Source organism: Megalops cyprinoides, chromosome 5 (genome assembly GCF_013368585.1).
Source record: "Megalops cyprinoides isolate fMegCyp1 chromosome 5, fMegCyp1.pri, whole genome shotgun sequence".
In the NCBI taxonomy this organism is placed as follows: Eukaryota; Metazoa; Chordata; class Actinopteri; order Elopiformes; family Megalopidae; genus Megalops; species Megalops cyprinoides.
In genome coordinates this window covers 13,720,626-13,746,005 of record NC_050587.1, presented here as the reverse complement: position 1 = coordinate 13,746,005, position 25,380 = coordinate 13,720,626, and the positions used below count along the sequence as shown (strand labels likewise).

Genomic DNA, 25,380 nt, shown 5'->3' with positions numbered 1-25,380 from the left:
GAGCTGCAACTTTATAATTTTATATGAAGAAATCTTGGAGGATCTAAAATGTTCTGAAAATATTTTAAATCCTTTGAACAAGCAGTTTCTAGCCTGTCTTGTACCTCATATTCTTTAGTAAAATCCATCTTTATGAATGACAGATTGTGTGACTGGTTGTTCACATCAAAGACACACAGCATTAACCTCATCGACAGTGCTGGGTTTTGCTCCTGGTGTAGGTAAGACTATGAATGGTACCTGTCATATCCAGCAAACTGCTTTCTAGTGAGCAGCTAATTTAATTGTCAGAGGCTATGAGCACATGTTTGCTTGGTCTAATCAAATGAATCTCAGATGTATACAACATATTGTTATCATGCTAAAATTGGAAAATTCCCTAGGAATAACACTTTATCACTTCTGTTTTTTGCATCAGTATTTTATTAAGTAACTGTAAGCACATCTCAGTTTTACAGTGACAGGAAAAATCGCAGCACCAAGACACTGGCAAAATAATGGTGGCTGCACGATTATGCATTGTATACAAAAGTAGCTTTAGATGTAAAAAGGTCAAATCAATGATGGCCAGCTGTTGTAAAATTGTTCCTGCAAATCTACTACACCAGTGATGTCACTGACATAACATTACATCCATCATGCCTCTACAATATATGACAAATCACATATATCTGCAATATATTACAGCAAACATACGAGACGAAAATTCATCCTTCAAAAGCTAATTTCTCAGACTAAATTAACAGTAATGTACCTTTGTACCTCTCTCAGATTTCAAAAATATCTTTTTCCTTTAAGAAACAATTTAGCTTGATGTTGGTGAAATCACATACAAGCACCTAAATCTGCTTTTCAAAATTAAATATGACATTACAAAAAAAACTGGGAACAGTCTGACCAAAGTGTGCAATCTACAGTCTTGATTATCATCCCTCTTATCGCAAAATAGAACAACATTGGAAATAATACACAACTTATCAAAGGCAGGAATAGTTTAAAATAAATTGCAAAATAAATGTCAGTACTGTTGAAATCAGACATATCAACCATGCAGATTTTTCTGATTCTGAATTTGTTGTTGACACAGTACCAGTCAAAAGTTTGGATACAACTTTTATTCTTTCATTTTACTATTTTTCCACATTTTAGAACAATAGTAAAGACACCAAAACTATGAAATAACAGAAATGGAATTATGCAGTGACCAAAAAGTGTGAAACAAATCAATGCTGTCTTACATTTTAGTTTCTTCAAAGTAGCCAAAAATAGTTTTTAATAATAAATTTGTTTTGGAAAGAGTCATAAAAGAGTCATTGGAAAAGTCATACATAGGCATCAAACAAATTTCAAGAATTTAAACATAAGTCTTCAGATCAAACTGTTTTTGAATGCATATTTTCCATTGTCTTATTCAAATTTTTGACTGGTACTGTATGTAAATAGCTTTTCTTTGCAGTTATGTTAAATTCTGATCTCTGTGTATCATAATGAAACCAAGGGATAGTAATGGTTATGATATCTGGAACCCTAAATATTATATCCTTATACGCACAGTTTTCAAAGGAGGAAAAATCACTCATTAATCTGAAAATGGTGTTTATAAACTACAATTTTTAAAACAAACATAATGGCAATTTCACCTGCAAAATATTTGTTTTTCATAATCAGCCAGTGTGTTTGGTAGGAGATATGATCAATGGGGCTGTGTTTTTACCATTGTCACTGAGGCCAGGTCTGAATAATGGATAGATTTTACCAGTAAAGGTGTAACCCATGAAGGAGTAGATTTGCGACCTGGCCTCCACATTGTAAAAGGAGACCTGACCTCCATCATAATCCACATACACCCCCACTGTCCTAGGTGTCTCTGTCAGTAAGAGTGAGCCAGTGTCTTCAGCCTGAGCAAAGTACTTCCCATCTTTTAGTCTCACAGTCCAGAAGCCTTCCTGAGGGTCAAACAGAATTTTCCCATGTCTGCTACTATTGCCCAAGGCAACCCCAATAGTCCAATCAGTTTTACTTTTCACTTCTATTTCCCAATAATGTCGTCCTGAAGTTATCCCCTGCTTTCCCAGGACACAGACAACATAATTAAATCTTTCTGGGGTGTCACGGAGAACCTGTCGATTGGGTCCAAGCCTCACTTTCTTCTTGTCCTTGGATAGGACAAGTTTGGGATGTGCTGTATCAGGGTCCAGAGTCACATTCACTGTGGAGACAAAGCAATGCACAGCCCCTCTGGTTTACCTGGTGTCAGACAGACTACAGAAATCCATTAATAATCACTGACTTGTATTTAATTGCTGTATTGGATGAGCTGCACTGTCATAGCCTTGGTCTCAGTTTACTTTCTCTCAAAACCCTCTCATAGGTCATGCCAGCTAGAAACAAAAGCCCTCAAAATTAAATGTATTTTTTTCCCCTGGCATAATTAAACTCAAACACAGTCCTACCTGCTGCTTCTTGAATCCACTTCCACACTGGAAGAAGAGTCATTTTGTTAGATTGGCTAGATTTGTTAGATGGTTGTGCTGCATGATTAGATTAACTGTGCTGTATGATCAAACTCTCTGTGCTGTATGATTTGATTCTTTGTGGTGCATGTTCAAATTCTCTGTGCTGTATGATTAGAATCTCTGTGCTGTATGATTTGATTCTCTGTGCCGTATGATTAGATGAACTGTTTTGTGTGATGGGACTCACTCCAGAGTATGGAGTAAAATCACTGTGCTGTATGGTTAGACTGCTGAATGCATTTTCAGTTAGGAGAGGATCTGGAGCTTTTGTGTTATGTTATTAACATGCCATATTAATGTGAATCAGGATTATATTGTGGGAGTGTTTTTTTGTGTTTTCAGGAAGGAAGCATCAGAATTACCTGATTTAATTATGATGGGATGTTTTTCTACAGGAAAACAAAAGGTTCGATTAATCTTTTTTTTAATATAAAAACACTTTTTTGTTCAATGTGATTATATCTGTAAGTGTTAAAATTGTGTATAATTATCCATAATTTTTCAGTGCCATAAATCATATTCAAAAGTAAATAATTAGGTTTTTGTATTTAACAACATTTCTCAAATTATTTATTCAGGCCCAGAATGAGGATCAAGCTGCAGGATGAAATTGCAGTGCTATATGTGCTTAAAGTTGAGTTAATTTTTTTTTAAACAAATTAGATCAAATCTCAGTCTTAATGACAAAAACAGATTTGGGGCTTCACAGAATGTAGTAGAATTAATTGAACTCCCAAAAACTTACTTGACATTGCTGACATTTGGTCTATGGCTGAGGAAATGTAAAAACAGAAGAAATTAAAACTGAAAATTAACTGATCGCTTGAATGCAGTCTTGTTATTAGAATACTCATTAGAGTCCAACTTGTGAAGACACATTGTTTTTGTTCTTATAATCATAATGAGAAGGAGCATTACAGGTGTTATTAAATGTATTATTGAAGTTCTCATCATTAGCATAGCATCTGCCATCAGTGAGCTATAAATCCCTGGATTTATTTCAAGTGAAATAATAATGACAAAATGTATTCCTCTTTCTCTTTCTCTTTCGTTACTGAGAAACATGTATGAACGTACTGGCTGGGTTGGAGTTATTGGGAGTGCACATCATTCGAGGGGAGTAGAAATGATCCAAGTCCTCCACCTCCATCTGCAGTTCTGTTACACACATACACACACACACAAACAGGCACGTGCGCGCACACACACACACACACACACACACACGCATGCACGCACATGTGCACATGCACACACGTAAGAGATGGCATTATATTTCACTGTGTAATCTATCTGAAGAGCTATGCAGAGGTTATCAAACCCATACAGCAGATTTTGCCATTATTTTCTGGCTTATAAAAAAAATTATAGTTGAGTCCTTTGTTTTCATAAAATGTGAAAATGCGCAAAGAATATACTGAATACTGTTTTGTTAGAATATCTCTGTTGTGTGTTCCCTCAGTCAGGAGCTGACCTGAGATCATTTTCCTTAACTCCATTTCCATTCTCACTGCAGCTGATTGCTGATCTGAAATATTACACAGAAAGATTACAAATTAGTTATCAGCAGTCAGATAAACAGCATGTGCTGTTACTATACATCTTAACAATGGAACAAAACATTTGGAATTAGGCAAATGCAGCTCCTTAAGATTTACCATTACACATGGCAAGTCACAGGGCAAGAGAACCACTGACCAGTGCTCTTTTCCTGCCTGCCGGATCATTTAAAGGGCAATGTAAAATGTGCAAGAACATATTGAAAATTCTGTTACAGTATCTCTGCTGTGCATTCCTTCAGTCAGAGACTGACCTGAGATCATTTTCTGTGGCTCCATTTCAGTTTTAATTGTAGATGACTGTTGAACTGACAGATTACATGAATAGAACACAAAAATTTGTAAACAGACAAGTTGAACTCACAACAAGAAGATCTGAATACACACACACACACACACACACACACACACACACACATATATATATATATAGCATCATAACGCTTTTCAGCATCATCATAACGCGTTATGCAGCATCATAACGCTTTTCCCCTCCTTCATCTGAGTCACATAGTGCACTACAACAAAGTGGATGCTCATTGGAGGGTAAGCCCTACTCTGCTAGCGACCTTGTAGGCACCTGACAAATTGCATGGTGTCTGAGAGTGTTGTGGTGAGTAGCCCTGACATATCCACCCCTATCCTCAGCAGAACAAAGCCAAATTCTTCTGCTGTGGGTCATTGTTGGCTGACAGCAAGGCTAGGGTCAGACCCCAGCTGTGGAGCTCAGCTTGCACTCAGGGCTATCTAGAATCTAGAATCTAGAATATAAAATAGTTCAGATTTTTTATAGCACTTTTTTGGTCACTGCATAATTCCATTTGTGTTATTTGATAGTTTTGATGTCTTTACTATTGTTCTAAAATGTAGACAAAAGTAAAAATAAAGAAAGAAAAGTATGTCCAAACTTTTTAACTTCAGGTGTCCACAGAATATGGCTACTGTGATCCCATGATGAACATACTTGGATGCTGCTCATTAGATATCAGACAGCTGGACTACAACTCTGACTTCTCTGTCCTCCTCATCCATATTTTCCCATTCTTCTCTATGTGACTTTGAGGTTAATTACCACAGTGTAAAATGTAAACCTACCAAAGGTGACAGAAAGGTTCTGAGAGATCTTTGTCTCACTCTGCTGCGCTGAAAGACGAAAGAGACACTGAGAGAGGTTTCAGTGCGAGCTAAACTCCAATGGCTGCCCAGCTGCAACGCAAACAGGCATGACCCAGCTCCTGTAATCTTACACTTCCCCACACTTCTGCACTTCCTGTGGTTGCCCCATACTGGTCCCTGTTTCTGTGCCTCTACCTGTAAGTGGACAACTGTCTTTTATTGAGCTGGGGGACACAGCTCTTGAAATGAGGATAATCTTCATTCTGACATAAAGAGAAGATGAAATTAAGTCTAATTTAAAATGTTTAGTATAAGTGCACAATGCAAAGGATCAAACTTAATAATATGTGCCTGATTGGCAGAAACGAATTATCTTGGCATTATTTTTTGATAATATTTCATCCACACCCACATAAAGCATCTTAACTACATTTACATTGCAAGCTCTGGTGTATCTTCACAAATATTCATTTTTATAATAAACTCTTTATTAACACAGCAGAGACCCAGTGCAGTTTGTTTCTGTTCTGATAGTAAAACCCTTATTATAACACTTGCAGTAGAAGTCCAGTCCAGAGAGGCTCTGTTCTGACAGTTCTTCAGTTTGGCCTCTGAGTCAATTAAAGGCAATTAACGGTGTATTTGTGGCTTACACTAAAAGAAACATTGAGAAAACAGGGCTTTACATTTTTAGTTTTGCACATCTTATAGCGGTAAACTTACAGCAGAAGTGCAGTGTTGCAACAAGAGAGATCAGCGTGATGATCCACAGAGTAGTAAACAGCAGTAATGTCATTTTGTACATCTTGTCTTTCCCAGGGACGCTCTGACCTGCTGAGGAAGAAATGACAAACATATTTATATGTACAGAATCATGCACTTCACAATAGGTCTGTAAATAATGTTTTGTTTAGTTGTGCTTAAGCATGGAGGGGATCTACTCCTTATGCTTTGCCTGAAACTGCTTGGGGTACAACTGCGCCCTCTGGTGAAGAAATAAAATCTAAAAAGGAGGCCTCTAAACTGGCAGACTTAATCACGCTGTGTCCGTTTCTGCTGATGTCAATCACAATGACCAATCATACTGATTCAAGCGGCACTCTACCAGTTAGCGGTGTCCCTGGGTCAGCTCTGTGCATGGGGGTGTAAATTCCAGAGGATCTCATTTCCACACTGCCATATGGGTCCACCAGGCTTATTTCACTACTCCTTAGCACTGAGGTGTACAAAACATGGAGGAGAAATACAGCTTTAATGAGGGTAGCATGACTTTACCTTATATAGTCACCAACTTGTCTTAGGGAAACTACACTTGAGCAAACTTGTGGTGACTACTGTTGTTCTTACATTAACCGCAGAAGTCACAGAAGTTGCTACAATGTGCCCACTATACCAAAGCCTGACTTCAATTAGGTCTAAAATAAAATACAGTCCCTTTTCATTACTGTCAATGGCTTTTTCCACCCACCCCACTCCACTGTCTCCGTGTGGCTTTCTTCTTGCTGTCTGACCACCAAGCTTTGTTTAATCTTTTTTGCATGGCTTGGTGATCTCTGCCCTACTAAGGAAGAAATCCATTAAGTATTCATCAACCAACCATGGACTCACAAAGAAGTATCTTTGGCTATGCAGTTTTGGTAAGAAAACACAATGTAGTATTTGCTGGGTCACTACAAATTTTTAGCTTTGAAGCCAAGCAAATTTTGGCTTTGAAAACATTCCAGCCAAGTAGGGGCAGGGCAGCTGGAGGTAGCTGTGCATGAGGAGCACCTGTGCTGTAGTCACACTGGCTGGGAGTTGGTAGAGGGAGAGAGGAACGTGGATCAGGACCTCCTGAAAGAGATAGGGGCAGATAGCTTAAATTAGTTAATTGGATTAATTATTTAAATCTGAATGAACTACAGGTCAGGTCCAGGGTTTTGTTAACATTCTGAACTTACCTGGCTAACTGGTATGACTGTGTGGGGGAGATTCAGCTAGCAAATAAAATGTAGATTTACCAAATGTTATTAATTCAGACTACTATCAAATATTAAAAAAGCACAAACACAAGCACAGACATTCCATTTACTGACAGATATTCAGCTCCTGTATTTCTTCTGTTGACTGTATTTCCTTGTCTAGGACATTGTAGTGCGTTGTTATATTCTGTCATCGACTATGCATCTTCAACAATGTCAGTGATAAAATTGTCAGTGTTAATGATACCAAGTTGACTATCTGTGCAGTAAATAAAATATCTGTGGTATGACATAGCTGTGCTCTGCAGCTTGTGCTTACACATCACATATGTAGAAGTTTGAAGGAAAACTTGATTTAGAATTGTTAAGTAATCACACTGAGTGTAAGATTGGATAAATGAGGAGAGGCTACTGGTTCAATTTATGTTTATTTGTGTCTGCACACATAGGAATTAAGAATGCATTCACACTCACATCGCTGTAAACAATTAACAATAACCTGGCAAAAAAGCCTTGAACATTTCCACAGTACATTCTGTGAATTTATTGAAATGCATCCATTTGCAGATTTGACATTCACAGATACATGACAAATAACATTAAATGTGCCTTAAAGATGATTTCACCTAAGCACGTAAGATTAAAGAGTTTTTCAATTTTAAGCAGGAAAAAAAAATTATAAAAAACATATATATAAAAAATTAAGTCTCTGTATCTTTTTACTAGCCTGATTTTTGTGGATATTTAGACATGAATAAAAGTAAATAAATCAAAGTACTCTATGCTATGCAGAATTCAACATGTAGAAAATTGCATTCATAAAAATGGCTATACTTGTATTAATACTAACATTCCACAGTACAGTACAGAACATTTAAAGGTGTACCTGGCTCATCTCCTCCTGGAGCAACTCCATGCACCTCCGGATCTTCTCCTGGCACGGTGTCTTGCAAGCATGGCAGCATGAAGCTGTACTCAGCCGTGTCCTCCTTCATCTTCTGAGGAGTGCTGTACACCTCCATCTCCATGCCTCACTTTTCAGCTTAGACAGAGAAAATTGTGACAGTTGTTGTGAGTGGCTTGTGTATCTTTCTGGAGGCTCTCTGGGCATACAGTTTTAGGGGAAGAAGTCAGTGGTGGGTTTGAAGTGACTAAGCTGAGGTTACAGGGGTTTCCCCTTTCACATGGTGTTCATCACACACTTCTCTCTTTTGCACATTTCTGTGCTGTGTTGTCTGGGCCCCTTGCTGGTGCCAGCCACCACACTGCAACATTGGTGCTGAGTCAGACCTACAAACTTCAGGCTCTAGTTTAAGAGCCACTGTAACACACTTCTGCCAATAAAGAATATCTTGCAACACAGTGTGTAACATCACATACAATAAAATCACAGTGATTATACATGTAGTCTATCTTATGCCTTCCTATATGTTTCTATGTCCACAGGAAACATGTTCTAGCAAATTAGGGAATGGAGAAAATATCTGCAAGACTGTTTCATCCTGCAAAATAACCTTTGTCCAAAACACATCATATTTAATTCTTTCTTTGGGGACATAGCTCTGGAGACTTATTGGGGGGTGACAGTGGCTCAGGAGCTAGAGCAGTCGACTAGGGATTGGAAAGTCCCTGGTTTGAATCTGGCTCATCCTGTGTCGAAGTGTCCTTGAGCAAGACACTAAACCCTCAACAACTCCCAGTGGCCAGTTGGTAAGCCTGTATAGCAGCCTCTGCCACTGGTAGGTAGATGTGAGGCATATAACTGTGAAGTGCTTTGAGTACTCAAATGAGTAGAAAAGCGCTATATAAATGCAGTCCATTTACCATTGTTTCATCCAATGCTCTGCACTGAAGTGTGTGAGGGTTTCTTTACAAACGTAATCCCGTATAAACTATTCAAGTGCTCTTTTCATGTAAATAGAGGACATCCATTAGTTTTTCTGGCGTCCCCTGCTTTACCAGTCACGTGGTGACGTCAACGTTGTCCGTCTAGTCGCAACGCGAAAGCGCAGTGTGTTCCTCCTCACGTCCTGTAGTCAGATGACCCTTGACCCCTCCCCAACATATCCTGTCTATCCTAAAACACGTGGATTCAGCTGGAGCTGGAGCAACAACAACATGGCGAACCAGGGACTCACCTACGATGGTTGCAATTTTTTCAGACAGAGGCTTGTTTTATCAACTTTAAGCGGGAAACGGGTCAAAATCCGAAACATACGATCTAAAGATGACAATCCTGGACTCAGAGGTATGTGTAACAAACTGAATTTGTCATTACGTTTGAGTGACATATTGGACGAGATTTTTAGCTAGGTGGCTAGCTACTACGCAGTTGCAAGTTGTATTATTGCAGCTGCGTAGCAATGTTTATACCTTGTGGAATTGCGCAGGACGAATTCACCAGAATAATTATGAAGGTAGCTAGTTGTTATCAAAGTGGCTGTGGGAATTCGCGTTCGGAATATGCACGAACTAAATGTCGAGTTTTAGTTGGCTACCTTCGATGTTAGATACCAATAGAAAGTTGGAGACTGTTCACGCGGTGATGATTGTTGTAATTTGGGTAGCGACGCATTTAATACCAAATTAACTTACACTTCTTAAGTGATCGTTAATTAGCTGGATGACTAGTTAACATCTTGGACTTAAAAGTGACTTATGGGTGGCTAGCAAATAGCTGGCAGCTGGCTAGATAGCTGCAACTAACTGTATGGTAAGGAATGGTAAATGAGCTATTGGGCATTGCGCTCGTTCACTGGACCTAGATGAACTAACTAACTAACGATATCGCTGAATATGTTGTAGACCGCATAGCTGGCAAGCTAAGCTGTCTGTCAGTGTGGAAATGTTGGCTAGCTCGGTGGAGACTGTGAGTTGGCGTATTGTTGGAGTAGCTGTTTTGTTTTGCGTTGATAGCCAGGCGCTAGTATGTCTCAATGAAAGGAAAGCCATTCATCTAAGTTACATGTTGTGTGGGTGTAGCCCATACGTACTCACACAACACCAAAAGTGAAGCCATTTGGGTTTCTTTTGAAGTGAATGCAATAACCCTAAAGTCAGAGTTCTTATATCAACGTTTAGTTCTGCACCATCTCATCTCCTTTTTAACGCAGAGAATTCGAAACGAACTTCATGGGACCACACAATACATGACCAATTATGGATCATCTCTTGCTTTCTTCCTTAATTTTTTTCTTCTGATGGTCAATTTTCCACTCCATTACATAAGTATTACCTCTGTGTGGTCTGTCTGGATAACCACACTTCATCCTATGTAGCCGATCTCCTCGCTAAACATTGTTGGTATTATGGCAAGCACCGGCAGCTGTGGATGTGATGGAAAGGCCGTGTGCGCTTAGGGGGTTTTGCCGCAAAAGGTGGTCAGTTCTTCTGAATACATTTCACACTAAGCGCTGTGCTTGCCTTAAAATGTCCAAAGTTAGGTTAAAATTGTAGCTTTTTGTGCAGCGTCGAGAGTTTCTATTTCTCGCTCATTTTTTTGTACATTTAGCAATGTCTGTGGCATATTGGTTAAAACTGGTGTTAACAATAACATTTCCACTGACCCAGATTAACTGCATGTCTGTATACCTGTGGACAGCCAACAGTGTTTCTAGAGCAAACCTACCCTAGCAGAAGGCATATAAGCCACCCCTATATATAGTAGTAGCTTGGTTATTTCTGTGATTTGTTTGTTATGCTCTTTGAAGCACAAGTAATCAGGAGTTTCTGATCAAACAGTTGTCTGAAATGAGTAATTTCTGCATACTATAATTGATTTGTTCATATGAAGTCCAACAAAACATGCATTTCTAGAGGGGTATGTAACTTGATTGATTACTTCAACTGTGATATGAACTCCACAGACTTTGAAGCCAGCTTCATCAGGCTAATGGACAAGATAACCAATGGCACCAGGATCGAAATTAATCAGACAGGTAAGCTTTGTAATGAATACCCCCCATGTAACCCTGATTTTTGGTATTACCAATTGTAAACTGTGCAGGCGGGCTAGTGGTGTAACGGACCGTAGTTGATCCATGATACGTACCAACCCCCCCCCCCCCCCCCCCCATGGTTCGGCACGCATGTGAACCGCGGATTAATTGCGAAGTTTAACCATAATAGTGTGAAATACAGTTTTACTGCTGCTGTTACTTTTTAAAGTAATAATTCCCCAAATCTAGCTAGCTGGCAGTTAAGTCCAACGATCAAGTGTGAAATGTGTATATATGCACTATATAGTGAATAGGGAGTGATTTCGGACTCAGCCGAAGAACAGCAGAATAAGTGCTCATATTGCAATTTACTTTAACAATTAAGTATTGAACATTTTATTTTAAGAATTATTTAAACATTGGACATTTTGAATGTTGTTTTCATTTAAGACCATGGGCAAAAATTCCTTGCTTTAAGTGTTCTTTAAGTTCTTTAAGTAATAAATGGAAAGCAAAGTTATATTTGTCTCCCCTTTTTTTTGCTGATTCGAAAAATAATCCTATCCGTGACTCAAAAACCGTGATATGATCCGAACTGTGAGTTTTGTGATCCGTTGCACCCCTAACGTGGGCGGTAGTGCTGGAGCAAGATGAATGCAAACCTCCAATACCATCTCCACTGGCTGTTTTTCATGCTACAAGTCACACAGCACACTGTAGTGGAGTGGATGCTCATTGGAGGACAGGTGCTACTCTGCTAACATCATCTAAGCAACTGACCGGTGTCTAACAAATCGCAAGGTGTCTGAGGGCGGTGAGAAGTCCTGGCTGACCTACCCACCCCTGCTCCCAAGAATCCAATTTCATTCCACCTCTGTCCAATCCCGAGCAGTTTCAAACCTGGGTCATAGGCTTGTGCTCAAAGCAAACACCTTGTTGACTGAACTGCTTGAGGACTCATGGATGGGAAAACTTTAAAAATGTGACTAAAATCCCTGTAGTTTACCCTTATGCTTTTACTCTTTCATCTAGTAAACCATTCCCATAAACAGTTTCTGATGTGGATAACCAGGGGGGGTCTTTCTGGCAAAATCTGTATGCAACAATTTTAGACTGTTGATTCTTTCAGACTGTGATTCTTTTGAAGCATAATTTCTCACTTTTCAAAGCTGAAAATCTATCCATGTGAAATATTAATTAGGTACAATAAATGATTTTAATCCAGTTTTTTTTTTATTTATTTCTCCATATTAAGAGTTAACATCGGCACTTTAATGGAAACCTAATTCCGTTAGTTCTGACATAGGTGTAGCAATTGCACCGTACCTTGCCATTCATTTAAGGCAAACAACCTAGCACTATAAAAGTAGCGGAAGAACTTTTGGAAAAAGGTCATTAAGAACTGCATTTGAGGGCCAATATTCAGCTAGCATGTCAGGTCTTCTTGTCTGTGTGTTTCCCCTTTGTGCAGCCTTGTTTTTGGATGCGTGACAACCTTTGCGCTCATGCGACGACCTCTGCACTCTCGCTGGAGCGCCGAGGTGAAACTAATTCAGTCACTCGTGCACAGTCAACGGCTGTTTTTCACACTAGTAGTCACACAGCGCTCCACAGTATAGTGAGCACTCATTAGAGTGTAGATGCTGCTCCGCTGACGTTATCCAAGCAACTTACTGGTGCCTGATGAAATGCAGAGTATCTGAGAGCTGTGCAAGAAGGAGACGCTAGCCAACCTATCCGCCCCTCTCCAAAGCAGGACAAAGCTAATTTGTTCTGCCTCTATGGGCTCCCAGTCAGCCATCTCTGAGCCTGAGCCATAGGCCTGTGCCTGCACTCAAGACGAGCACCACACCGACTGATCCACTTAGGAGGGGCCCCTCAGATTTCAATACCGGGCTAAGTTGAAAGTCGATATGAGACGTCAGTCAGTCTCCAGTGGTTTTCTGATGCCAGTGCCCGGCTTTCTGTGTGTGCTTTTGCCTGACAGGCACAGTCCTCTTCTACCAGCCAGGCCTGCTGTATGGGGGCACCGTGGAGCACGAATGCAGTCCTCAGCGCTCCATAGGCTACTACCTGGAGGCCCTGCTAATGCTCGCGCCCTTCATGAAGACGCCGCTGCGAGCCACTCTCAAAGGCATCACCAATGACCAGAAGGACCCATCTGTAAGCCACGCTCTCCTGCCTGCTCCAGCCAGTGCTCCTGTACCTTAGAGTTATCTCATAATCTAACAGTGCCTTTTTAAAATGTAGGTTGTATTCAAAAGGTGCATCTTTAATATGTGGTAACTGCTCATGACAACACATCCTTAAGACTAAACTTTTAGTGGTTGGAAGGGTGAGCTAAATGTTGATTGGTTTCATTATTAGGTCCTTCACGGGGACAAAATATAAATGCAAGGCCTTTTCAGATTATACATGGTGCTTTTATAAGAGTTAATATATTTTCAGTTATCACTCACCACTTTCTCCTCAATAACTGTCAAAATAATTTCAGTTTTTTAGCAACAGTGTTTTAGGTGCATTACTCAGGATAAAGAAATAACCAATGCAGACTCATAACTTTATTAAAAAGTAAGAAGTTCACTTTAGACCATTGTATTTATCTGCTTAGAATTTATAGTGAGAACACTGATTTGTAAAACTGAGTATAAATTACTTCGTTACCTCAAGATACTTGAGATGAAAACTGTTACTACAGACCTCTTATACTGTACTACTGTTAAGTATAAGAGGTCAAATGGAAAAAGATAAGCATAAAAGCAGAAGTTTAACCTTTGTGCAAAGCAGAACCTCAGTGGTTGGATTCCCTTGCATGAAGACTGACTGTCCCCTGGGAACTAGGCTATTTTCAGCACTTTCACAACCTCCATTTTAGGGTTACTGATGAGTTTATTGCACTACTTGGTATATGGTTAATAATGGGTCACTGTACAGCACGTATAACCTTCCAGGCTGTGTCTCTTCTAGGTTGACACACTAAAAGCAGCAGCTATCCCCTTGATGAAGAAGTTTGGGCTTGATGGAGAAGGTCTTGAATTGAAGGTGGGTCTTGTGATGGACAGGGTTTAGTCACCAGTGTTAATTTAGAGAAGAACGTCTGAAGCTATCTTCCTTTGATCCCTTCATGTGTTTGTTTTATGGATGTTGTTTAAGTATCTGTCTTCAGCAAACTGTAAGTCTTCAAAAACTACTGAAGTGATATCATTTACAGCTTTTTTTTGGAATTGCATCATGCTGTGTGCTTGGGGGGGGTTGTATCTTACCCGTCTGTTACCTGTGCAGGTGGTTAAGAGAGGGATGCCCCCAGGGGGTGGTGGGGAAGTGCTGTTCTCCTGTCCAGTCCGCAGGACCATCCGACCGGTCCAACTGACTGATCCAGGCAAAATTAAGAGGATCCGTGGAACAGCGTATCCTTAATTTGCATTTTTTATTCATTCATCCAGGATAGTCCTCTCAGTAAGAGGGTTACTGCTTTCCAGGGAGTCTTGGGTTCCATTCTGCATTCTGTGATTGTCAAATCATGGCATTGTGGTTCTCAGACATGTTACCTCCTAAATGTCTATCTGTCAGCTCTGTGGTGGAGAAAAATAATCCAAAATCAGTTTGTTAGGATCTCTGAAAAACATAAACCCACAGAAGATGTTTGGTTTCGTTCCCAGCGCATTTATACAGGGATACTAGAGGGTTACCTCTCTTGGAATTGTGCAGTTATCACGTAAAACGTAATGGAAATTTTGTGTTGCACTTGCATGTTGAGTTAGTTATGCACTTGCAATCTCATCACTGTGTTTTGCACTGATGCATGTTTGAATGTGGTTAGTGGTGTTATGTTAGTGAAACATTTCAAGCTACTTCATTGGATGCACTCTGTACTCACACTCTATGTCATTGTGGAAAAGAGTGTCTGCTTAATGATGAAAATTTAATATTAATATTAATCTTAAAATTAATCGTTAAATGGTGATGGCAAAACGGGCATTGAGTTTATTTTTTTCTTCAGAGAATGACCCCAGATGCCTCAATTTGTCAGTTTTTCTTTAAAATATTTTGATTCCTTGACACTTCTAATTAGATATTCAGTTAGAGTTTCCCCACAGATGGCGAACAGAATAGTGGACTCTGCCAGGAGTATTTTGAACAAATTCATTCCAGACATTTACATCTACACAGACCACATGAAGGGTGCCAATTCGGGGAAGTAAGTCTTGAGAGTCACATCAGAGCTGCTCCTTATGGCACTGCCTGCATGTTGGCCACTAGGTGGCGACATATATAGAAAAACTGAGTGTGATGACATGGGCTTGAACAGACACACATTCACAATGCATTTTACCTGTAGCTTCCGTCACATGAAAGTTGACTACTCCTTGCAATGTCTGTGTTAGTGTCTTTTTCAGCTGCGGTGGACTATTTGATTTGTGTGTCCTGACTTCTTGTTTCCCAGGTCCCCGGGCTTTGGCCTCACGCTTGTGGCAGAGACGACAAGCGGCACGTTCCTCGGCGCGGAGCTGGTTTCCAACCCGCAGGGGCAGGGTGACCCAGTACTGCCAGAGGACCTGGGCCGCAATTGCGCTAAGCTGCTACTGGAGGAAGTCTACAGGGTGAGCGCAGCTGGGCTTGGTTCACTTCCTGTCTGCATGCAACACTGCATGTTCGGTTATGCCGCAGTCCCCTGGCTGTTACACGCTGCTTGTATTTGCTCTTTAGGCAGTTAATCCAACTCCGCTTGCACGTACACACCTCCTACATACAACATAGGTTAGTACATTGGATCACCGTTGTGGCCTCACGGGTGTTCTTTTGCTTTTAACTTCAAGCAATACAGCATGTCATTCACCAGGAATTGCCAACAGAGGAAATGGATCAGTTAAAAAAATCAGTTCATTTTCAAGATTTTGATGACACTGTACTGAGTATCAAAAGTATTAAATTATGTATGTTATTTAAAAAATGTTTGTGTTTTAGTCAAGGTTTTAGTGTTTTTAACAGTTTCATTATTGATTGGCGATTGTGATGCATTCCAGTAACACATCCACATTGTACTTTAAGTCAAAGTGGTGATTTCACCTGTTCAATGTCAAACAGTATGAAAGTCAAAAAAACTGAAAACAAAACAATATCACCTGCTTGTCAAGAGACTGCCCTCATGCTATTAGCTTGATATCAAATAGACAGGATCCTTAATTTGTTTTGGGGGAAGTGCATTCTTGGCATGTTGATGTCAGTGTTCCTACCTCAGAAAGGTCACATGAAATTTCAGAATGTTTTCCCTTTCCATCTCTAACTTTTAGCTGAAACCCACTGCGTGTTGTCCCATAGAAACGTCCTGATGTAAGGTGTATATAATAAGATGAGATAGAGCCCAAATGGCTTAGGCCTTGGATATCATGGATTGACACGCTTTTGTTTGATTGTGGAAAATACGCATGTGTTGTCTTTGTGTTCTCAAGCATGTCTAAAAGTGTTGGTTCTATATTACACAAATAAATAGCCATTTTCTTGTTTGCAGTGATATCCAAATGTTTTTAACATTTGACTTGCAAAAATTGCAAGACAAATGCAGTATGTATCTCAAGGTGAAATGTCATTTGGATCCTGTTACTGGTTTTCAACAGTATTTTCCCGACTTTATCATGAACAAATTTTGATAAAGTATGTTATTTGTTGATAAAGCAAGTGTTTTAGTGCATGCTTTGCATACCCATCTAACGACTGGTGTGTTAAGGTTGTCTTTACAGGGCTTGGCTAAAGTGTTAACTGGTGATTGTGTAGCATGAGTAGTTGGTGAACATGTCATAGGAATATGAACAACAGGATTGAAGTAAGGTTTACATGTCATCAATGACTGAAGTGCTAAACAGGCTGACATTGATAACAGGGATGAAGTAGTGAGAGATGGAAGAGGTTTTCTTGGATATCTGTTCTAGGAAATATGAAAGACAGTAGGACCCTGCAGTCTTTATACAAATCAGCCAAATGGACAAATAAAGAATATTTTCCTGTTTTGATTTGCGTTATACCTAGGAAGCATATTACTATATTGAAAAATAAGTCTAGGTGCACTGGCTAATGTGTCACTTAAATCAGATGGGACTGAATATTGCATTTGGCCTTCTGGGTCAGCTTAGAATACATATGGAAAAAACCTGTGCAAGTGACTGTGTCAGTACTTTTGCTCTAAAGTCTGGAAGGCATCTGTGAGAATGGGGTACAAGTAATGTTTTGTGGAACTTCTACTACACCAGGACTTAATGATGTGGTTAATGATGATCCATGACATATAATTTTTTTCTTAGATTTGTGTTGCAGAAGTGTATCAAAACTGTTGAAGCAGCAGAAGCTTGTGGCTAACTTGCTTCTCTCGCGACTCCTCTGGTCACCCGTCTCATAAAAGCATGTGAGTCTTGTTAGTGCACGGAATTCGATGATTTCGTTTTGAATGCGGAATATTGTTGTGTCCTCTTGAGCGTGGGCCATGGCGGTGGCTGCTTCTCATTGGTCAGAAAGTAGGGGGTGAGGGGAGAAAAACAAGTCCTGCTGAGAACTGTTAATGTTTGAAACGGACGCCAGTGCTGGTGTCCCCTGGAAGACATGCCCATCTCTGTGTTTGGTTAGTGGTTAATCAATACCTGTGGCTAGCAGTTGTAGTAAACGGGAGCAACGGGATGGATATTGAGTGTTGGAGCCACATTGAGGAAATGGGTGTTATAATGTAAGTGCTCTACATTTATTACTTGGATCTATATGAATTGATATAAAATCACGTTATAAACACTAAATTAATCTCAAATACTGTGCTTCTGTGTTTCTCAGTATGGTCATGCTGATCTGACCAGTTGATATTGCTAGAATTTCTTGCCTCAAATTCTCAGCAGGTTTTTTTTCTTGCTATTCTATGGAAAAGACAGATTTGTGGATTAGATCAATCCAGGTGATCATTTACTGTTTTGTTTTTTTTTTTTTCATGTTGGTTCTCATTTCAAAATAGCAACATAGGTGTTTGTTGCCAAGAGATGCAGTGAGTTCCATCATTTTTGCAGGTCAGTGAGTGGGACATGTAATGATAAATGACAGTTAAGATTCATATTCATATTGAAAACTGAAATATAGTGGTGGAATGTGGATATAACAGGGATAGGGGAAATCCTACATGTTACTTGGGAGTCCATTTCCCAGATCGAGGTCTCTGAGAAAACCTGAGGCATGCTGCAGCTTAAATGGGAATTTGAAATTGATCGGACAGATAATGAAAGGTTCTCTGCCATTTCTATCCATTTTAGCTAATCAATGTTTAAAAAAAGAGCAATGCTTGTTGGCCAGCAAGGTCTGCCATGCTTTTCAAATGATCAGCAAGTTAGCTAATGTAAATGTTCAGGAGATCTGTTTTTCATAGCCTTGCATTGCATACAGTATTGCACTAGCTATATTAAATCAGACTTGCTTTCCACTATCTCAGCTTATCTTTAATGGTCTTACATGACAACGAAGACATGGAACCATTAAATTGAAAGAAAGACGCATATATGTAGCCTAGCTAGAGCTTGGCTAGGTAGCCTACCTAACATGTCTTATTAAATTTAGCTAATTAGCTAAAACTGAAAAACAGCCCAAGGCAAGGCTAGTGTAATGGCTTGTACTGTTACTAATGTAGCCTACTGCACTGTATTGGTAAGGAAGAAGATGAATTATGTTATTACAAAAGAATTTTATATATGTTATCCAAACTTCATTTTTGTCTTCATAGAGACATTTTAAACTGTTGTTAGCTGTACGTGATGTTAGATCTATGTGATATGTTAGATAACAATAGTCTTGTAGAGGAAAGTCATGGGTTGACATCATTGCCACCATTGTTTTGTTTGGTTGTTATTGCCTGTAAGCATAGACCAAACAGTGTGGAACATTTTGCATCTGTGTCGCCTGTGTTTGTTAGATATTGATGTCGTGAGAAGTGATCTCCTTTCTTTCAGTCTCTGATTCCTATTTCAGAATTTTTTCCATTATGACTTTACCCATGTAATGCAGCTTTAAAACTGCTGCTGCAGTGCTGTTGGAAGGTGTAGGCTACATGAGTGATTTCTGTTTGGCTGAATGTCTTCCCCTTTGATTTGCTTCCAAATGGGGTGCGTTCAGGTTGATGCAAACTCATAAATGTGCCTGGCACTATTGGTGAGTCTTTTTAAGTAACTCGTAACAAACGCAACATTTTTGAACTATTCTAGAGCTGGACTGACGCATTAGAGTTATTGTTTAAATGTGGAGTAGTGAGGGTGCTCTCCTCAGGTATGATAATCTGAGGTCTCGTCTTGGTAAAAGGTCCACTTACTGTGGTAACAGCTCTGCTTGTCAAGACGAACATGCATCTCTTCTTTACCCAAAGGTCTGCGTATCATCCAGAATGACCCAATGTAACCTCTGCAGCTGTTGCTTTAAACAGCACATAAAATCTCAGCTGAATTATTGGAGAAAACTATTAACACAGTATGTAAAATACCATAATTATCCCTGCATTTTGTAAGTGACCTGCAGGGCTCCTTTATATTAGTTAAAGGAGCAGTGTGTAACTTTCTGTTTCTGAAATGTCTTTCTGGCAATGTCTGATTACAGCTCAGACAGCCAGCTAAGAATGCAACTTGCTGCATGACCACCCATGGAATCAGCATTGTGGTGTAATTTGTGTTTCTGTTCTAAACCACAGAAGGACAATCACATCAACTACTGTTGTGAAATAACTACATTTACAAGCACATTTTCATAAGTGGCACCCTTATTTCAATTGATATGTTACATCACATTATTGACATTTAGCAGACGCTCTTATCCAGAGTGACTTACATTGGTTGCAGTTTTTTACAATATTCTCCATTTATGCTGCATATTTACTGAGGCAATTCTGGGCTAAGTACCTTGCCCAAGGGTTCAGCAGCAGTGCCCCAGCGGGGAATTTAATGGGAAACCTTTCAGTTACGAGTCCTGCTCTTTATCCATTATACTGCTGCCTTGCATGATGTTAAAACCAAAAGTGTGGGTTCAGGTTCATCAGCTTTTGATAACTGGAGATCCACAGCGGTGGAGCACGTTGTCTTCATTCAGCCATACATAGGAGTGGGAAGGTTGGCCAGGGTTCCCTTGTCTCAGTGCTCTCAGGCACCCTGCGATTTGTCAGGTGCCCATGAGCTACTCGGATGACATCATTTGAAATAGCACTCATCCTCCAATGAGCATCCTTTCCACTGTAGGGCACTGTGCGACATCTAGTATGTAAAAGCTGTTGATTGCTTGGAAGGGTATTGAAGAATTGCATTCCTCTTGCCTCAGTGAGTGTAGTGGTTATCAGGCCATACTGTAGTATGCATCCAAAATTGGGTTGCGTAAAAAAGCATTAAAAAGTAAAGTGCGGTAATGAGAATTTCAGTAACCGTTCACAAGAAATCCGATGTTCCGAAGACTGCCTCTTGTGGTCGTCTTCTTAATTAGGTCTTTGGTATATTTTAAGGTTTGTAAGGCTTTTTTGTTTTTTGTCAACATTAACTGAAAAATGTGCTGGCTGGCCAATACCATTTCGGTTAGCTAGCTGCCCACCCTTGGCATAAATAGTTATGAAAATGCAGGAATCACTTAAAGCTGATGAACCAGAGGGAAATGTCTTTGGTGTTCTCTCTCCTTGTGCATTGTGGGACTCATGTGAAAAGTAATCATGTCCATTCTACTTTGAAACTTATTATTGCCTTTTGCTTTTAAAAGTTAGCTTTATTCGTACTCTATTAACTTGGTTTTAGAGCCATAATACCAAACCAAGTGAATAATAAAAGCTTCAGTTGTGTGATGATGGGGCTGAGTAATATATTTTGTGAACTTGTCTGCATATATATGAAATTCCACAAAAATTTGTTTGGGAAGCCGCAATTTTGCAGGTCACATTTAATAAGTATTTTATACCCTGTGATACTGGCAATAAAACAACAGCGTAGCAAACTGAGTACAATATTGTGAAATTAGTCATAATTACTTATTGCTTACGTGCAGTAGGAACATATGTATGGTTGATATTAAATGCCTTAAATGCACTTTTTATGAATAGAATAATTTTTCATAAGCAAGTAAGTTTCAAGCTACTGGCCCCATTGGTTGTTACATGGTCTTCTGTTTCATTATAGTTGGCAAACATTTTGAAAAGAAAAACAGACTTGAATCAAGCCTTTATTGAACATTTGAACATTGAAACATTTAAAATGTGAAAATCTCATCAATAGATAATAATTTTGCAGGATTTTCTCATTTGCAAAGAATGTGACATTGCACAGCTGAGAGAAGGTGGACATGACTAGTTGAGTTGAAACTATCTGTGTTTTAGGATCAAGTAATATGCTTAAATAGACTCCACAGCAGCAGGAATTTGAGTTATGGCCCCTCACCTAAAGCTGGTAATGGGATATATACTCCTTTGGAGGGATTTTAGGGAGTTTCCAGCAGCTGCTCAGCTGTTGGGAGTTAGGCGTAGTTATGATTTCCATTAGAAGCTTGGTGAATGGCAGGGGCATACAGCATGCTCTTACTCCTCCACACCCACGTACATTGCCAGTTTAGCTGAAAACCATTTGGGCCCTTGCTTGAAGGGTTTGTAGAGGTGGACAGGAGAACTGGAAAAAATGCTGTCTAAGGAAGGGTGTAAGTATTGCACATTTCCATTAAATCTGATGTAATTCGAGTCCTGTTGTTGCAGCTGCTTTCATGTATGTACTGTAATGGTGCTTTTTTGAAAGTGGGATTTATTTGTTAAAACTGTCCACTTTTATACTCATACGTTTGTTTGGAAGTAGAGAGGCTAGACATGTACCGGGAGTAAAAGTTAAAACGTGAAACAAAATAATGAACAAATGAAAGCAAATATTTCAGATCTCAAAACATTTAGATGTAAAGATAATATCATGTATTTTTCTTGAGGACTGCTGTCTCTGTTTTCCCAGCATACATCTTGTTCCAGAAGGTATTTAGGTCAGTCAATAAAGGCAGGAATCACATCAGATCAAATTGATGTCTGTAAACAACGTTCCTTCAGTTCTTTAAGGTAATTAAGTGATTGAATCATATTCATGCTGACCAGATGTCACGCATAAACGCACAAGTTGCAAACTTAGAAAATCCAGCACATGATCCACTTCACAGCCGTGGAAAAAAAAAATCAAAAATGCCTTCTCTGTCTATAAACAGACATTCCAAGTATGTGGAGTTTAAGACACCAGACATGGCATGAGAACTAGGTTCCACCAGCTGATGGATATACAGCTTGTGACGAAAAACATCTACTAGTAAATTGCATCATCTTTTGTGTGTGTGCCTGTGTTTGAGAGAGATCTTTGTCATGATTTAAGATGGCTGTTCTTTCACGTCTGTGGCTTGGAAGCGGTTTGCCAAGAACTTTCATTGATTTGCTACGTCAAGGGGTTCCGCTCTTACTTTTCTGTGTATTCTTTCAGGGTGGCTGCGTGGACTCGACCAATCAGAGTCTGCTGCTTCTCTACATGACGCTGGGACAGCAGGATGTGTCTAAGGCTCTGCTGGGTCCCCTCTCTCCATACACGTAAGCCAGTTGTGCACAGAATTTGGCAGGGACCTTGATCCAACGTTCTCTCAGATCACAGGAAATTCCATCTGAGGTCGGTAAACAGGCCGATACTCGGAAAAAAAATGTTTGTGGTGTTTTCGGCAAACCTTTGGCCCTTGGTTGGAATGGAGTCTTTGATTTTGTGAGTATTTAACCCCAGGTAGAGGCTTAACTTAGTCATGTTCACTGTCAGATTTGATCTCAGGAATTCTTAAACAAGTTCAAACTTTCCTGCTTCATAGTGTCCAAAAGTAATTTTATAATGCTGCTAGTACGTCTGTGTGGTAGATGCATTTCTCAAACAACAGCCTGTTTTTGGCATAGTAAAATAATAGATGAATATTCACACACTTTAAAATTGTTAAATGGTTTGGGGAACATTTGATTTTCACAGAGCCCCAACATATTGTTTAAACTCTCTACCTATGGAAGCATCTAGGTCATTTGCAATGTGTATCTGTTCGGTAAAGTGAAGTGTTTCACAGAGATGTTTGGTGACTTCCCTCCCAGTCAGAAATATTGGGTCACTAAGAATGGAGTACTCAGTCAGTGGAGAGCCCCTTCCCACAAAGCCCTGGGAACATGAACTGTCCATTTTCAGTTATCATGGTACCGGTGCTGTGTCCCTCTAAAGTACAGTACTATGATAACTGAAGATTGGCAGTGCCATCGCAATGGTCTGTAACATCTTCAGGAAGACCACCACAGATTTAAGTTTTAATTATTTAATTATTTTTCCCTGTCTCCTCCAAGTCCATTGCCTGTAGACATTTGTATGTACCATACATAGCAAAATACATAGCACTGCGTTGGACCCGTTAATGACTGTACTTTGAAGACCTACCTCTGAAGGGCAGTTTTCTGGGGCAGGCATGTCTCCTTTCTACATTAGCGCTTTAGCTCTTTACTGCCTTAATCATTCTAGCTCACCCCTCTACCTACTTGTGAGGCTATGGGAATGTCAGTCATTGAGAGAGTGAGGGGAAAAAAACCAACTGGACTGTGGCCATCCAGGACTGGTATAAGGCACTAGATATGTAAAGTCACATGACCAGTCACATGACTGATCAGGATGACCTTTCTGCCACTGGACAGGTTATCTGAGCACACCCTGTCCTTGGTCATTGCCTGTCAGTGTGCTCTGATGCAATGGAAGGGGGCAATGGTCACTTCGATTCTTGGCATCGGTGGAGTTTGTTACTTTGCATTGTTTATTTGCTTACCAGACTCCCTTATCCAGGCCAGCTTGCACAGCAAACATTCGTTTGTCATTGGATGTTTACTGAAGCAATTCAGATAAAGTGTCTCATTCAGTTGTAAGGCAGCACTGTTCTGCTTACTGCTCCCCCCTCTCCAGTTATAAGTCCAGCCCTCTAACCACTGCCTACACTGTTGCCTCCAATGAAGTATTTAGTAGCAGTTCACAATCCACTCAATCCACTGACTCCACAATGAAGTGCCTACAAATTTGTTGAGATGTTGGTTGAAAGAGGTGTGTGAAATGGACAGTATACTTTGTCCTTTATACTTTAACCATTCGGTTCGTGTGTGATCTTAAAAAATGTTGATGTATGTACCTTTCCCCCATATGCACTTTAAGGTGTACTATAAAGCCTACCCAGAGAGGCTGTGTCAGGTTGTATGTCGTCACTGGCGGTGGTGTTTGTTGCAGAGGTCTGACAGCAGTGGAGCGCAACCTGACGCAGCCCCGCCGGCCTGCCCCTGTTCTTTCTTCCTCCAGGATAGAGTTCCTCCGACACATCCGGGACTTCTTCCAGATCATGTTCAAGATGGAGACGCAGAAGCAGGAGGAGGACAGCCGGAAGGGAGGGGACAAGGTCCTGATGACCTGCGTCGGAGCTGGCTTTACCAACATCAGCAAAACTCTCAAATAAAGCCTTCATGTTTTTTATACAGGAGCAGAGCTCTGTGTCTTGTGTCAATGCTGAATTATTTTTGGTTGAAATGAGCCATTTCCTCTCTGTCATTTGATAGGGTTCCCTGTCCAAACATGCTGAATTCCTGATGAGCCAGTCTGTTTCTGCAGTCTTGATTACTTATTGCAGTGTATCCAACCAAAGAGCAGTCCAGGGATAAATAGTCAAATGCATACTGAATGTTTATTGTCTGCAAATGTTGATTTAACGCTCCTGGTGCATTTTTCTTTTCGTTTTTATTTGGAAAGAACCACAGTTGCACTGGTATTTCTCTCCTTATGCTGTCTTTACTGACGAAGCAGAAGGTGTAAGCTGAGAGCCTCTTTAGCGCATGTTTCACCGTTGGCAGTTCTGTTTCCCTGTGAAAGCATGGCATTCGCTCATGAGATAATGATGCCCTCCGGGCCGATCACATCCAATTCCCCGTCCAGTGACTCAGTGGAGGCCTCTCCCTGCAGCCTGAGAATGTCTCCCCCCGCCCCCCCCCCCGTCTGTTAAAAGGCAGGCTGAATGTATTCTCTTCTTCTGCACATGGGCAGCGTCCTCCGAGGGACCTCGGCGCTCGCTGGGTCAGCACTGGCTTGCTCCTTGGCAGCGGACATAATTAGATCAGCTGTGGAATTTTGAAAGTGTCAGATGTTAAGACATGCCCTGAATCGTGCATTATTCTATTTGACTGGTTTTGCTGTGAACGTGAGAATGTTTTCAGTGCTTGTTTGTGTGGAGTCTGCTGCTGGGAAAGCAAGTT

The 25,380-nt window shown here is 40.2% G+C and overlaps 2 protein-coding genes across 2 annotated transcripts; one reads left to right on the top strand and one right to left on the bottom strand.

The window, feature by feature from the left end:
• Positions 1 to 1,664: 1,664 nt before the first annotated feature.
• LOC118777642 (erythroid membrane-associated protein-like) lies at positions 1,665 to 8,181 on the bottom strand. The gene is made up of 11 exons (XM_036528748.1): positions 8,039 to 8,181; positions 6,962 to 7,024; positions 6,297 to 6,407; positions 5,915 to 6,025; positions 4,330 to 4,383; positions 3,991 to 4,044; positions 3,594 to 3,674; positions 3,262 to 3,288; positions 2,879 to 2,905; positions 2,454 to 2,480; positions 1,665 to 2,209 (listed from the first exon to the last, which is right to left on the bottom strand). Exons 1-11 carry the CDS (start codon positions 8,178 to 8,180, stop codon positions 1,665 to 1,667), a joined length of 1,242 nt encoding a protein of 413 aa, XP_036384641.1. The 5' UTR covers position 8,181.
• Positions 8,182 to 9,253: 1,072 nt separating this feature from the next.
• On the top strand, positions 9,254 to 24,614 carry rcl1 (RNA terminal phosphate cyclase-like 1). The gene is made up of 9 exons (XM_036529054.1): positions 9,254 to 9,400; positions 11,019 to 11,090; positions 13,078 to 13,253; positions 14,058 to 14,132; positions 14,373 to 14,497; positions 15,163 to 15,288; positions 15,535 to 15,691; positions 22,568 to 22,671; positions 24,437 to 24,614. Exons 1-9 carry the CDS (start codon positions 9,271 to 9,273, stop codon positions 24,588 to 24,590), a joined length of 1,119 nt encoding a protein of 372 aa, XP_036384947.1. The 5' UTR covers positions 9,254 to 9,270; the 3' UTR covers positions 24,591 to 24,614.
• The last annotated feature ends 766 nt before the right edge of the window (positions 24,615 to 25,380 follow it).

Excerpts from the sequence above, each read along its gene's own strand:
- rcl1 (XM_036529054.1), top strand. The coding sequence starts at position 9,271 with ATGGCGAACCAGGGACTCACCTACGATGGTTGCAATTTTTTCAGACAG. Across the intron at positions 13,254-14,057 it reads ATGACCAGAAGGACCCATCT|GTTGACACACTAAAAGCAGC; the intron begins GTAAGCCACGCT and ends TGTCTCTTCTAG. Across the intron at positions 15,692-22,567 it reads TACTGGAGGAAGTCTACAGG|GGTGGCTGCGTGGACTCGAC; the intron begins GTGAGCGCAGCT and ends GTATTCTTTCAG.
- LOC118777642 (XM_036528748.1), bottom strand. The coding sequence starts at position 8,180 with ATGGAGATGGAGGTGTACAGCACTCCTCAGAAGATGAAGGAGGACACG. Across the intron at positions 7,025-8,038 it reads TCCAGGAGGAGATGAGCCAG|GAGGTCCTGATCCACGTTCC; the intron begins GTACACCTTTAA and ends TATCTCTTTCAG. Across the intron at positions 2,906-3,261 it reads CCAAATGTCAGCAATGTCAA|AAAAACATCCCATCATAATT; the intron begins GTAAGTTTTTGG and ends GTTTTCCTGTAG.